Here is a 14,149-nt window from a genome sequence, read left to right as displayed (position 1 = left end):
ATTCAGTATAATCCTTACCTCTACTCTTAATCTATGTATAAAAGTTCCGCACATAATGAACGTAAATTTGCTTTTTGTTCCAAAGTAACTTACTCTGCCTAAACTACACAAACTTATACCATCCATCTGCTTCTTTCCCTCTTACAATAGAGGTGGTGATTCCCAGCTGTAAAGCACAGACAGTATCTGATGAAAGGTCACTGACCTGAAACGTTAACTCTGCTTCTTTCTCCACAGATGCTGCCAGGCCTGCTGAGTATTTCCAGCACTTTTTGTTTTTGTTTGATTTCCAGCATCTGCAGTATTTTGCTTTTATTTTACTGATGTAAGTATTACACAAATGACAGGCAATGCCCATCTCCAACAAGACAAAATCAAACCACCTTCACTCGTCATTCAACGGTGGTACCATTGCCAAATTCCCCACCATCAACAGCCTAGGGGTCACCAATGACCAGAAACTTAACCAGACCAGCCACATAAATGCAGCTACAGGAGCAGGTCAGAGGTTGCGTATTCTGCAGTGAGTGACTCACCTCCTCATTCCCCAAAGCCTTTTCACCATCTACAAGGCACAATTCACGAGTGTGATGGAATACTCTCCACTTGTTTTAAAATTCGCTTTTGGAACGTGAGCATCGCTGACAATGCATTTATTGTCCATTCCTACTTGCCTGGATGAGTGCAGTTCCAACAACTCAAGAAATTCAACACCATCCAGGACAAAGCAGGCTGCTTGATTGGCATCCATTCCACCACCTTAAACATTCATTTTGTCTATCACGGGCACATTGTGACTGCAGTGTATACCATCCATAAAATGCACTGCAGCCATGCATCAAGGTTTCTTCAACAGCACCTCCCAAAAACACAATCTCTACCACCTAAAAGGACAAGGGCAGCAGGCACTTGGGAACACTGCCAATTCGCCAGAAGTCACACACCATCCTGGCTTGGAAATATATTACTGTTCCTGCTTTGCCACTGGGTCAAAATCCTGGAACTCCCGCTATAACAGCACTTTGGAAGTCCTTTACTGAAATAGGCTGCAGTGGTTCAAGAAGTCAGCTTAGCACCATCTTCTCAAGAGCAATTAGGGATGAGCAATAAATGCTGGCCTAGCCAGCAATTCCTACATCCCATGAATGAATGAAAGAAAAAGGTTCTGAAACTTTGACATAAAATTACAAATGAAATCCCACATGATAAAAAAAAACTGAATTCAAAAAATCAAATCTCTTCCGGTACATATAGCTTGATAAGATGTGCAACACAATGTTGTTTATTCTTTGGCTACAGCTTGGACTTTTAGCCCAGAAACCAGTGGCTGGGGCTCCCTCCAATGGCACAATGGGTAATTGCACTGCATGGTGTTATATCAAAATGTAAAACAACTTTAACATAATAAAAGATTCCAAGACGCTTCACAGGAGCATTATAAAACAAAATGATACTCAGCCACGTAAGTAGGGCCCTACCAAATTCATGGCCATGAAAAATGCATCACGGACTGTGAAATCTTGGGTCCTCTTGGCCATTTTACAAACTTCGCACGTTTTATTCATTGACACAAGGCTCGCCTCGCTGATTGGTAAATGACGGAGAGCTTCTGTTGCATTTTTGAGAGCAGTCTCAAGTATTAGCGGATAAGCGGGAATACCAGAGTAAGCAAATCAAAAAAAGGCACAACCATTACTGCAGCACATTGAGTGAAAGCATTTGGAAGCCAAATTCTGCATGCTGATGGTGGAATACTGTTTTGTACGAGCTGCCATGTTTCATTGTGAGCAACGGTTCAGTGCCACCTAAGCGTCCGAAAGCCACCGCAGCAGAAAGAAAGAAGCTGACACACTGCTGGAAAATGAACACGCAAAAAAACAAGCAACGATTTCATCTCTTTTTGAGAAGTCGACAGAGATCTCAGATCTCAGATCTCAGATCAGTGGGGCGGCACAGTGGCGCAGTGGTTAGCACCGCTGCCTCACAGCTCCAGCGACCCGGGTTCAATTCTGGGTACTGCCTGTGTGGAGTTTGCAAGTTCTCCCTGTGTCTGCGTGGGTTTTCTCCGGGTGCTCCGGTTTCCTCCCACATGCCAAAGACTTGCAGGTTGATAGGTAAATTGGCCATTATAAATTGCCCCGAGTATAGGTAGGTGGTAGGGAAATATAGGGACAGGTGGGGATGTGGTAGGAATATGGAATTAGGGTAGGATTGGTACAAATGGGTGGTTGATAGTCGGCACAGACTCGGTGGGCTGAAGGGCCTGTTTCAGTGCTGTATCACTCTATGACTCTTAATGCACGTGAGTCTCCATGCTCCCATTCAATCACTGACTTCAGTGAGTAAAGAATGTGACCTGCTTATAGTCAGCTTTTTGCAATAGTTTTTGAATATATAATAAATGCCATTTGAAACCAGAACTATCCCGTCATCTTTTTGTTTTAAATAGATCATTTTCATGGTTTGTTGCGACACCGTGAAATTTACGATTTAAAGACATAAAACTGAAATTCACGATTCTTTAAATGCCATGACCATGAATTAAATAGGGTACTGCACATAAGGCGATATATGGTCAGATGACCACAAAGTTAAAGCCCATGGAATCCTAGGCAAAGTGGCAAGTTGGATCCAAAATTGGCTCAGAGGCAGGAAGCAAAGGGTAACGTTCATTGGGTGTTTTGGTAGACTGTTTCCGGTGGGGTTCCACAGGCTCAGTACTAGGTCCCTTGCTTTTTGGACTTGAATGTAGGGGGTTTTATTAAGAAGTTTGCAGATGATATAAAATTGGCTGTGTGGTTGATAAATGAAGAAGTAATCTGTAGACTACAGGAAGCTATCAACAAAGAACAAGAACAAAAAACAGTACAGCACAGGAACAGGCCATTCGGCTCTCCAAGCCTGCGCCGATCTTGATGCCTGCCTAAACTAACATCTTCTGCACTTCCGGGGCCCATATCCCTCCATTCCCTTCCTATTCATATATTGGTCAAGATGTCTCTTAAACGTCGCTATCGTATCTGCTTCCACCACCTCCCCTGGCAGCAAGTTCCAGGCACTCACCACCCTCTGTGTAAAGAACTTGCCTCGCACATCCCCTCTAAACTTTGCCCCTCGCACCTTAAACCTATGTCCCCTAGTAACTGACTCTTCCACCCTGGGAAAAAGCTTCTGACTATCCACTCTGTCCATGCCACTCATAACTTTGTAAACCTCTATCATGTCGCCCCTCCACCTCCGTCGTTCCAGTGAAAACAATCCGAGTTTTTCCAACCTCTCCTCATAGCTAATGCCCTCCAGACCAGGCAACATCCTGGTAAACCTCTTCTGTACCCTCTCCAAAGCCTCCACGTCCTTCTGGTAGTGTGGCGACCAGAATTGCACGCAATATTCTAAGTGTGGCCTAAGGTTCTGTACAGCTGCAACATGACTTGCCAATTTTTACTCTATGCCCCGACCGATGAAGGCAAGCATGCCGTATGCCTTCTTGACTACCTTATCCACCTGCGTTGCCACTTTCAGTGACCTGTGGACCTGTACGCCCAGATCTCTCTGCCTGTCAATACTCCTAAGGGTTCTGCCATTTACTGTATACATCCCACCTGCATTAGACCTTCCAAAATGCATTACCGCACATTTGTCCGGATTAAACTCCATCTGCCATTTCTCCGCCCAAGTCTCCAACCGATCTATATCCTGCTGTATCCTCTGACAATCCTCATCATTATCCGCAACTCCACCAACCTTTGTGTCGTCCGCAAACTTACTAATCAGACCAGCTACATTTTCCTCCAAATCATTTATATATACTGCAAACAGCAAAGGTCCCAGCACTGATCCCTGCGGAACACCACGAGTCACATCCCTCCATTCAGAAAAACACCCATCCACTGTTACCCTCTGTCTTCTGTGACTGAGCCAGTTCTGTATCCATCTTGCCAGCTCACCTCTGATCCAGTGTGACTTCACCTTTTGCACCAGTCTGCCATGCGGGACCTTGTCAAAGGCTTTACTAAAGTCCATATAGCCAACATCCTCACCCTTCCCTCATCAATCATCTTCGTCACTTCCTCAAAAAACTCAATCAAATTAGTAAGACACGACCTCCCCTTCACAAAATCATGCTGTCTCTCGCTAATAAGTTTGTTTGTTTCCAAATGGGAGTAAATCCTGTCCCGAAGAATCCTCTCTAATAGTTTCCCTACCACTGACGTAAGGCTCACCGGCCTGTAATTTCCTGGATTATCCTTACCACCCTTCTTAAACAAAGGAACAACATTGGCTATTCTCCAGTCCTCTGGGACCTCCCCTGTAGCCAATGAGGATGCAAAGATTTCTGTCAAGGCCCCAGCAATTTCTTCCCTTGCCTCCCTCAGTATTCTAGGGTAGATCCCATCAGGCCCTGGGGACTTATCTACCTTAATGCTTTGCAAGACACTCAACATCTCCTCCTTTTTGATAATGAGATGACTGAGACTATCTGCACTCCCTTCCCTAGGCTCATCATCCACCAAGTCCTTCTCCTTGGTGAATACGGATGCAAAGTACTCATTTAGCACCTCACCCATTTCCTCTGGCTCCACGCATAGATTCCCATCTCTGTCCTTGAGTGGGCCAACCCTTTCCCTGGTTACCCTCTTGCTTTTTATATATGTATAAAAAGCCTTGGGATTTTCCTTAATCCTGTTTGCTAATGACTTTTCATGACCCCTTTTAGCACTCCTAACTCCTTGCTTAAGTTCCTTCCTACTGTCTTTATATTCCTCAAGTGCTTTATCTGTTCCTAGCCTTCCAGCCCTTACAAATGCTTCCTTTTTCTTTTTGACTAGGCTCACAATATCCTGTGTTATCCAAGCTTCCCGAAACTTGCCAAACTTGTCTTTCTTCCTCACAGGAACATGCTGGTCCTGGATTCTAATCAGCTGACGTTTGAAAGACTCCCACATGTTAGATGTTGATTTACCCTCAAACAGCCGCCCCCAATCTAAATTCTTCAGTTCCTGCCTAATATTGTTATAATTAGCCTTCCCCCAATTTAGCACCTTCACCCGAGGACTACTCTTATCCTTATCCACAAGTACCTTAAAACTTATGGAATTTTGGTCACTCCTCCCGAAATGCTCCCCCAATGAAACTTCGACCACCTGGCCGGGCTCATTCCCCAATACCAGGTCAAGAATGGCCCCATCCCTAGTTGGACTATCTACATACTGTTTCAAGAAGCCCTCCTGGATGCTCCTCACAAATTCTGCCCCATCCAAGTCCCTAGCACTAAGTGAGTGCCAGTCAATATTGGGGAAGTTAAAATCACCCTGTCAATATTGGGGAAGTTAAAATCACCCACCACTACAACCCTGTTACCTTTACATCTTTACAAAATGACGAGTTCGGTGGGCAGAACAGTGGCAAAGGGATTTCAATCCATAGAAGTGTGAGGTAATGCATTTGGGGAAGGCTAACAAGGTAAAGGAACACACAATAAATGGTAGGATACTGAGAAGTATAGAGGAACAGATGGACCTTGGTGTGCGTGTCCACAGATCCCTGAAGGTGGCTGGACAGATAGGTAAGGTGGTCAAGAAGGCATACTGGATATTTGCCTTTAGTAGCCGAGGCACGGAATGTAAAGAGCTGGGAGGTTACGCTGGAACTGTATAGAAACTAGTTAGGCCACAATTGGAGTACTGTGCATAGTTCTGGTCACTGCACGATAGGAAAGATGTGATTGCACTAGAGATGGTACAGAGAAGATTTACAAGGATGTTGTCTGGACTGGAGAAATTTAGTTATGAGGAAAGATCGGATAAGCTAGGTTGTTTTCTGAGGGCAGACCTAATTGCAGTGTATAAAATTATGAGGGGTCGAGATAGAGTGGATAGGAAGACCCTATTTCCCTTGGTTGCAGGGTCCAAAACCAGGTGGCATAGGCTTCAGGTAAGAGATAGGTGGTTTAGAGGGGATTCAAGGGCAATTTGTTCACCCAAAGGGTGGTGGGGATCTGGAACTCACTGCTTGAAAGGGTGGAAGAGGCAGAAACCCTCATAATATTTAAAAAGCACTTGGATATGCACCCAAAGTGTCGTAACCTATAAGGCTAGGGATCAGACGCTGGAAAGTGGGATTAGGTTGGATGGCTACATGTTGGCCTGCATGGACATGATGGGCTGAATGGCCTCCTTCCCTGCTGTACATTCCTATGATTCTTTCTAACTTGGTCAAAGAGGTAGGTTTTAAGGAGTTTCTTAAAGGAGGAAAGCAAGGTAAAGAGGCAGAGAGGTGTAGGGAAGGAATTCCAGAGCTTAGGGCCTAGGCAAGTGAAGGCACAGCCACCAATGGTGATGAAATTAAAACTAGGGATGCTCAAGAGGCCAGAATTATAGGAACACAGATATCTCAGAGGGTTGTAGGGCTGGAGGGGATTACAGAGATAGGGAGGGGGGCGAGGCTATAGAGGGATTTGAAAACAAGGAACAGCATTTCCAAAATCAAGACGTGGCTTGACCGAGAGTTAACGTGGGTCAGCAAGTACAGGGGTGATATGTCAACAGAACTTGGCACGAGTTAAGACATGGACAGCAGTGTTTTGGATGACCTCAATTTACAGAGAGTAGAATGTAGGTGACCATCCAGGATTGTGTTGGAATAGTCAAGTCTAGAGTTTTATGGCCACGTGCTGAGGGGTGTAAGTGGTCCCCACTGTTCAACTCCCAATTGACCACAGCAAGTGTTTTTGTTACTAGGGTTTTAACCCTGTTGCTTTTTATTTGTCAAATAAATGACAGCAACAGGTTTTCTTTTAGGTTTAGAACAGATTAACTATTTATTGAGCAAGTATTCACTCCCGAAATGGTCACAACCACACCAGCACACGCATTCAGTCGCGCGTGCGTGCACACACACATTCGAAAGACAGGTAGAGTCGAAAAGGGGTTAGTGGTTTGAAACAAGGTAGGTTTACGGGGTTCACGGTAAACCTGTTGAATCTTCTTGGTGGTCAATTTCTCTTTAAAGTTGCAGGCCTGGGTTGTTTGTTGATTTCTCCATAGGTTGAAACTTCATTCTGAAGACAGGGGATCACCTCTAGTTCTCTGCAGCACAAGTTGAAGTGTAGAATTCACAGCAGGGCAACTTCTTGCTGCATTTTTTCCCAGCTGGATAGGCTTTGGTGATGTTTTATCCTGATTCTTCATCTCTCTCTCCAGAAAGCTACTTTTTAAAGCTAAAAGTCACTCACATCCTGCCTCTGTTGGGAGACATAGATCTTCCCCCCCTGTGGTGACTGACAATGGGCCAGGATGTGCCTACTTCACACTTTCTTTGTTCCAGAAGAACCCGTTCAATTCAAAAATGTCTTGATGAGTTCAGGATGGTTGTAATTAACACCCCTTATTTTTGGATTGTATCCTTCTATCCTTGCCAGACAGTAAGACAATTTGAATATACAAGGTCAGGTCTTTTGACACACATTGTCCGCTTTTTAAAAAAAATCAATTTTTAATAACTCTTTAGGTTGAGTTCTTGCATTTTCAAACTCTGCACTTTACGCGAGCATAACAAGAGGTAACAATGGCATAAATGAGGGTTTCAGCATAAAAAGAGCTGAGACAGGGGCGAAATCGGGTGATATTACTGTGGAGGAACAAGGTGGTCTTAGTCATGGCATGAATATGTGGTCAGAAGCTCATCTTGGATTCAGTTATGACAGCAAGATTGCAAACAGAACTAGTTTAGTCTTACACTATTGCCAGGCAGAGGGATGCAGTCAGTAGCTAGGGAACAGAGTGAAAACTGAAAATAATGCCTTGACTTCCTAATATTTAATTGGAGGAAATTTCTGCTCAAGTACTGTCAACAAAATAGAGGACAAGACACATGACCCTCAGCATCTCTTGCAGTCAAATCCACAACCATGCCTACGAAGACTGAAACCAATTAAACCGCGTCTGCATGAAAATGTGAGATATTCACACCTGGATGTGCACTATACTCAAACACAATGAGACAAGACCTTTCTCAGACTTCTCATCTCCGAATAACCTCCATTACAATGGAGTGTGAACCACCCTCATCTCAGAATGGGGCCATCGTCAATGCCATTATACAGCCGAGCTTGGATGGAGACCTGACGTCACATGGATGAAGCCAATCCTTGTAAAATTCACATTAAAAGGTTTTGAGGAACAAAGGGAAGTCTTTTCAGGATAGGACTTAAGACATCATTAATCTGGTCTGTCCTCAGCCACACAGTGCAGCAAAAAGCCATCTTGAATTCCAGCAAGAATTAATAGAGAGTATGAGAGAGAGCGCGCAAGAAACAGTGAGAAAGTTAGAAGCTAGCTCCAGCAGATACAAGAAAGTGCCTTTGTAGAAATGACTTTTCTACAGGTGAGAAGTGACCTAAGACATCAGCAATGTCTTCAACCCAAAGTAAACCACCAGGAGACTGTAATAGCCCAATGAATACTAGACCACCAACACAGACCTGTGACTTTAAAATTCACCTTCCGAAGGGGATCCCACAGGTTATTCCTGAAACAACAGACTTTTACAACCTGATCTCTGAACACCTCTTACCCTGTACTTTTCTATCTATCTTCTCTTCCGAGTGCGAGAGAGTGAATGCATGTGTGAGTGGTGTTGCGATCATTTTGGGATTTGTTTAAAATAAATAGTTCTTTTTTCTCTTCTCTTTGGCTTCCTTGTCTCGAGAGACAATGGGTAAGCGCCTGGAGGTGGTCAGTGGTTTGTGCAGCAGCGCCTGGAGTGGCTGTAAAGGCCAATTCTAGAGTGACAGACTCTTCCACAGGTGCTGCAGATAAAACTGGTTGTCAGGGCAGTTACACAGTTGGTTCTCTCTGTGCGCTTCTGTCTTTTTTCCTGCCAACTGCTAAGTCTCTTAGACTCGCTATGCTTTAGCCCCGCCTTTATGGTTGCCCGCCAGCTCTGGCGATCGCTGGCAACTGACTTCCACGACTTGTGATCAATATCACAGTACTTCATGTCACATTTGCAGACGTCTTTAAAGCAGAGCCATGGATGTCCGGTGGGTCTGGTACCAGTGACGAGCTCGCAGTACAATGTGTCCTTGGGGATCCTGCCATCTTCCATACGGCTCACATGGCCAAGTTCTTTTTTACCTATGAGAAAACATATCATTTGTCTGTTTATTTGACCCTAAAGAGACACAGTGGGTAAAGCATCATTTTAACAAACTACAATTGCAGTCAGTTGGGAGGTGAACGATGGGAACCACCCACACCCCTTACCACCTGTCCACACTTACCCAGAGGATGAATGCTGGCTCTGCGGGGAAGAGGGAAGGAGATTTAACCCTGGGCTTGAAGTTATGCCAAGACTTTTTTTTTTAAAGGGAGCTGGTCAGTGTGAGGGAGGAGGCTCCCAGAGCCTGAGTGAAGGCCTTAAGCAGAGGGCAGACTGGACACCCGGGTCCCTCTATCTGCCTCTCCAGGTCTGTCTGTGTGTGTGTGTGTGTGTCTAGGGTTTTTTTTCTCTGAGTCTGGTGCTCAAGTGTCTCTCTCCCTGTGTGTGCGTTTGTCTCTCTCTGTCTGTGTCTCAATCCACTCCCTCATTGTTTCTCTCTCTTGGTCTGCTGTCTATCAGTTTCTGATTCGTCCTTTCAGTGCCTAGGGTCTCCGCCCTAATTTAATGGATAACATAAAGACAAAAACTAAGGCATACATATTACAAAGGTTAGTGGCAGGCTGGGAGATTGGGAAACTTTTAAAGATCAACAAAGGGGTACTAAAAAACTAATTAAAAAGTGCAAAGGTAAATTATGAAAGAAAACTAGCACAAAATATAAAAACGGATAGCAAAAGCTTCTGTAAGTATATAAAAAGGTAGCTAAAGTGAATGTTGGTCCTTTGGAGGATGTGACTGGGGAGTTAATAGAGGGGAACACAGAAATGGCAAAGACACTAAATCAGTATTTGGCCTCAGTTTTCACAGTGGAGGACACTAGTACCATCCCAATAGTAACAGGAAATGCAGAGCTTATAGAAAGAGAGGAACTTAGAAAAATCATCATCAATAGGGTAAAAGTACTGAGCAAACTATTGGGATTGAAGGCAGACAAGTCCCCAGGGCCTGATGGCCTACATCCTAGGTTCTTAAAGGAAGTGGCAGTGGAGATAGTGGATCCATTGGTTATAATATTCTATAATTCCCTGGATGCGGGAAAGATTCCAGTGAATTGGAAAAATGCAAATATAACGCCCTTATTCAAAAAGGGAGGGAGGCAGAAAGCAGGAAACTACGGACAATTTAGTTTAACATCTGTCGTTGGGAAATTGTTAGAATCCATTATTAAGGAAGCAATAACAGGACATTTAGAAAGTCAAAACACAATCCATCAGAGTCAGCATGGTTTGATGAAGAGTAAATCGTGTTTAACTAATTTGCTAGAGTTCTTCAAAGCTGTAACAAGCAAAGTGGATAATGGGGATCCTGTAGATGTAGTATATCTGGACTTCCAGAAGGCATTTGATAAGGTGCCGCACAAAAGGTTAATAGAAAAGGCAGGATCACATGGGGTCGGGGTAATTTATTAGCTTGGATAGAGGATTGGCTAACCAACAGATAAAAAGAGAGTCGGGATAAATGGGTCTTTTCCTGGTTGGCAAGATGTAACTAGTGGGGTGCCACAGGGTTTGGTCCTCGGGCCCCAACTATTTACAATATATATTAATGACTTGGATGCAGGGATAGAAGGTACTATACCCAAATTTGCAGAAGACACTAAAATAGGTGGGATAGTAAGTTGCAAAAAATATACAAATGGATATGGATAGGTGAGGTGAATGGGCTAAAATTTGGCAAATGGAGTTTAATGTGAATAGGTGTGAGGTTATCCACTTTGGTTGAAAGAATAGAAAGGCAAATTATCTAAATAGAGAGAAACTTCAGAATGCTTCAGTGTAAAGGGATCTGGGTGTCCTAGTGCATGAATCGCAGAAAACTAGAATGCAGGTACAGCAGGTAATAAAGGCGGCAAATTGAATTTTGGCATTTATTGCTAAAGGAATAGAATATAAAAGTAGGGAAGTGCTGCTACAACTGTACAAGGCATTACTGAGACCGCACTGGAGTAATGCATCCAGTTTTGGTCCCCTTAATTGAGGAGGGATGTAGTTGAATAGGAGGCAGTTCAGAGGAGGTTTACTAGATTGATTCCAGGGATGAGGGGTTTGTCTGATGGAGAGATTGAGCAGTTTAGGCCTTTACTCTCTAGAGTTTAGAAGAATGAGAGGAGATCTAATTGAGGTATATAAGCCGATTAAGGCGATTGACAAAGTTGACGTAGAGAGGATGTTTCCGCTTGTGGGCAATCTAGAACGAGAGGTAATTGTTTTAAATCTGCTACCCCTTATCCTAAAACTGAGATGAGGAGAAATTACTTCTCTCAAAGGGTCGTGAGTCTGTGGAATTCACCACCCCAGAGTGCGGCGGATGCCGAGACATTCAGTAAATTGACAGATTTTTAATTAGTAAAGGGTTGAAGGGTTATGGAGAACGGGCAGAAAGTGGTGTTGAGGCCGTGATGAGATCAGCTATGATATCAAATGGTGGAGCAGGCTAGAGGGGCTGAATTGCCTACTCCTGCTCCTAGTTCTGACCACCTTATGATCTCCTTCTCTTTATCAGTCTCAGTGCCTCCCTTTCAGTAGCTCTCGGAAACCACTTCCCTCCTTCCCTCATCCCTTCTCCCTCAGTATTTTAAAATTTCTAAGTTTATAAAAGTGTTGAAAGTATTTAAAAGTTTAGAACAGCTGTAAAAAGTGTAATAACTGTTAAAATATTTAAAATCATAAAACATTCAGCTGCCATTGGGCTGATTTCAGGGCTATGTCTTCTGCATGTGACGTTACTGGGGGGCATGGCATTGCCAGCAGTGTGCCACGCTGAAAGACCCCGTGGTTTCTCCCAACACTAGGCCATGCTGCAGCAAGAGAAGAAGGTTCTTGCTGCAGCCAGTGAACCAGATAAATTCATATTTCTCTGCATGGTCAGTGGTGAACGCTATCACTTTGCTGCTGGCTGCAAAATTCAGGCTTATGAATTTAATTGAGTCATTCATTTACATTTAACTCAAAAAAAAATACAGAATCCAAGTAATTCTTTATTTCATTTTTATTCACTACATGTCCAAAATCCTTTATCAATTAAAAAAAATTCTCAACTGGTCACAGCTCCTCACAACCTTCCAACAGCTGCACAGTAAAACAAGTTTAGTAATCACATTCTCATAAAAAAAAGTTGCAACAATGAACTTTTTCAATGAACACGTAAAAAATGATTTTTTGTATCGAGTAGTAAACAACCTCTATCATCTTAGTTCTTGTATGCATAAGCAGTTATAAAAAACCCATAACATTTATCTACCTTAAAGGACAACACCATGTTGCATTTCCTACTGACCCTGTGTAGATAAAATAGCCATTTACAGTTGCAGGTTCGACCTTCACACATTGCTGCATTGACTAATCCTTGTAACTAGAAGAGTCCATTCTGTATACAGGCATTACCAATAGATTGTAATGTCCACTGTCCATTCAGTACCGTCTATAACCTCCTCTCCCACCAAAGTTTCCCATATCTCCATAGCCACCTCTTCCTCCATAGCCACCTCTTCCTCCATAGCCACCTCTTCCTCCATAGCCACCTCCACTTCCATGGCCTCCTCCTCCACCCCAACCACCTCCTCCTCCACCCCAACCACCACCACCTCCCTGGCCTCCTGCTCCACCCCAGCCACCTCTACCTCCACCACCCCTGCCACCCGCACCTCCTTGGCCACCACCCCAACCACCTCCTCCACCACGTCCACCTCTTCCTCCATCTTGTCTCTTCTGCCACGGTGGCATCTCTGGTGGTGGTGCTTCTATCTCAGATGGCCTACCTCCTCGATCAGGCACTCTCCCCATCATAACCTGCCAAAGAAAACCACAAATTTAATTATGGAGTGAAAACAGCAAAGAGTGGGTCTTTAAAGAATTCAAAAGCATTACATTACCGATCAAATATATCACCGTGTACCTGTGAAACTATGTTCTCATAAGGATTTATTAACTTGGAGCAAGAAAATATAAACTGGAGACAAAAAGTTGTTGGTAGCTTCAGTGCGGTTTTCCATAGGGAAATAGGGAGATAGAGAATTAGATTCTGGCACAGAACCTATGGCAGAGACTGCTTTAATGGTTACATGATAGTTGCATGTTTTAGGACTCATGAAATGGAGGCTTGGAGATCTAATATCTACTAATCAAACAATTATCAAATCTCACTAAGGTAACTTTAATGATGCACAAGGCAGAAGAGAGAGATTTCCTGGAATTTAATTCCTCCTAGTCAAAGAGCTTCACCTCTATTATTGTTTCATGTGCATTAAAAAGTTTTAAGTGTCAAAAGAAATTACAGTCATTATATACTTTTGATTCCAAGTACAGAGAAATCAATTAACAGTGTAAAAAATGCACACATTGGTTGCCATGGAAGAGGTAACTCACCAGAGTTTGAAAATTCCATATCTGCTTAACACAGAAAAAAAACACAACCAGCTAGGCCATTAATCATACCCATAACTTAGATGCATTACTTTGAACTTTGTTCATCTAGTACACTAGCACATCAAAGCATGATACAGATCATCATCCCACTGCAAACACTTGCACATATATAAGGCTTCATCAAGTGGCAGAGTTGCAAAGCACATAATGATTTACTTCAAAGTGCAGTGACCTAAATATAGCAGCATTCTATACCAATCGCAAACAACAATGAGATGAATTACCAGTTAATATTGTTAGTGATATTAATTGAGGTGAAATGTTGGCCAGGACACTGGACAAGGTCCCTGATGCTCACTGAATGTTTAAAATATGTTAAACTGAGATCTTATCTGCCCGTTTTGGCAGTATTGATGTTTCATCTTCGTGAAGTTAACCTTGCAACAATGTTTATTGCTGGTAACATTGCCAATCACAAAATTAATCCCATTTAATCATGTTTGTTAAACGTTCCAAATTGGAGAGAAAATGCTAACCCATTTCTATGGAATACATCTTTTCTGCTTGTAGTTCTCCAATCATTTGGATCAGATAGTAACACATAGGTGGGAGAAGAGGCAAGG

The 14,149-nt window shown here is 43.3% G+C and overlaps 1 protein-coding gene across 1 annotated transcript in view; it reads right to left on the bottom strand.

Moving 5' to 3' along the window:
- Nucleotides 1–12,126: 12,126 nt before the first annotated feature.
- The window catches only part of LOC137373880 (protein FAM98B-like), a 66,257-nt gene continuing 64,234 nt past the window's right edge, over nucleotides 12,127–14,149 (bottom strand). The window contains exon 8 of the mRNA XM_068039407.1: nucleotides 12,127–12,950. Within this exon, the coding sequence (XP_067895508.1) occupies nucleotides 12,573–12,950 (378 nt within the window). The 3' untranslated portion in view covers nucleotides 12,127–12,572. The remainder of the gene's footprint in view (nucleotides 12,951–14,149) is intronic.

Source organism: Heterodontus francisci, chromosome 9 (genome assembly GCF_036365525.1).
Source record: "Heterodontus francisci isolate sHetFra1 chromosome 9, sHetFra1.hap1, whole genome shotgun sequence".
Lineage (NCBI taxonomy): Eukaryota > Metazoa > Chordata > Chondrichthyes > Heterodontiformes > Heterodontidae > Heterodontus > Heterodontus francisci.
The sequence above is the reverse complement of the archived record's forward strand: the minus strand, read 5'-3'. Positions and strand labels throughout refer to the sequence as shown.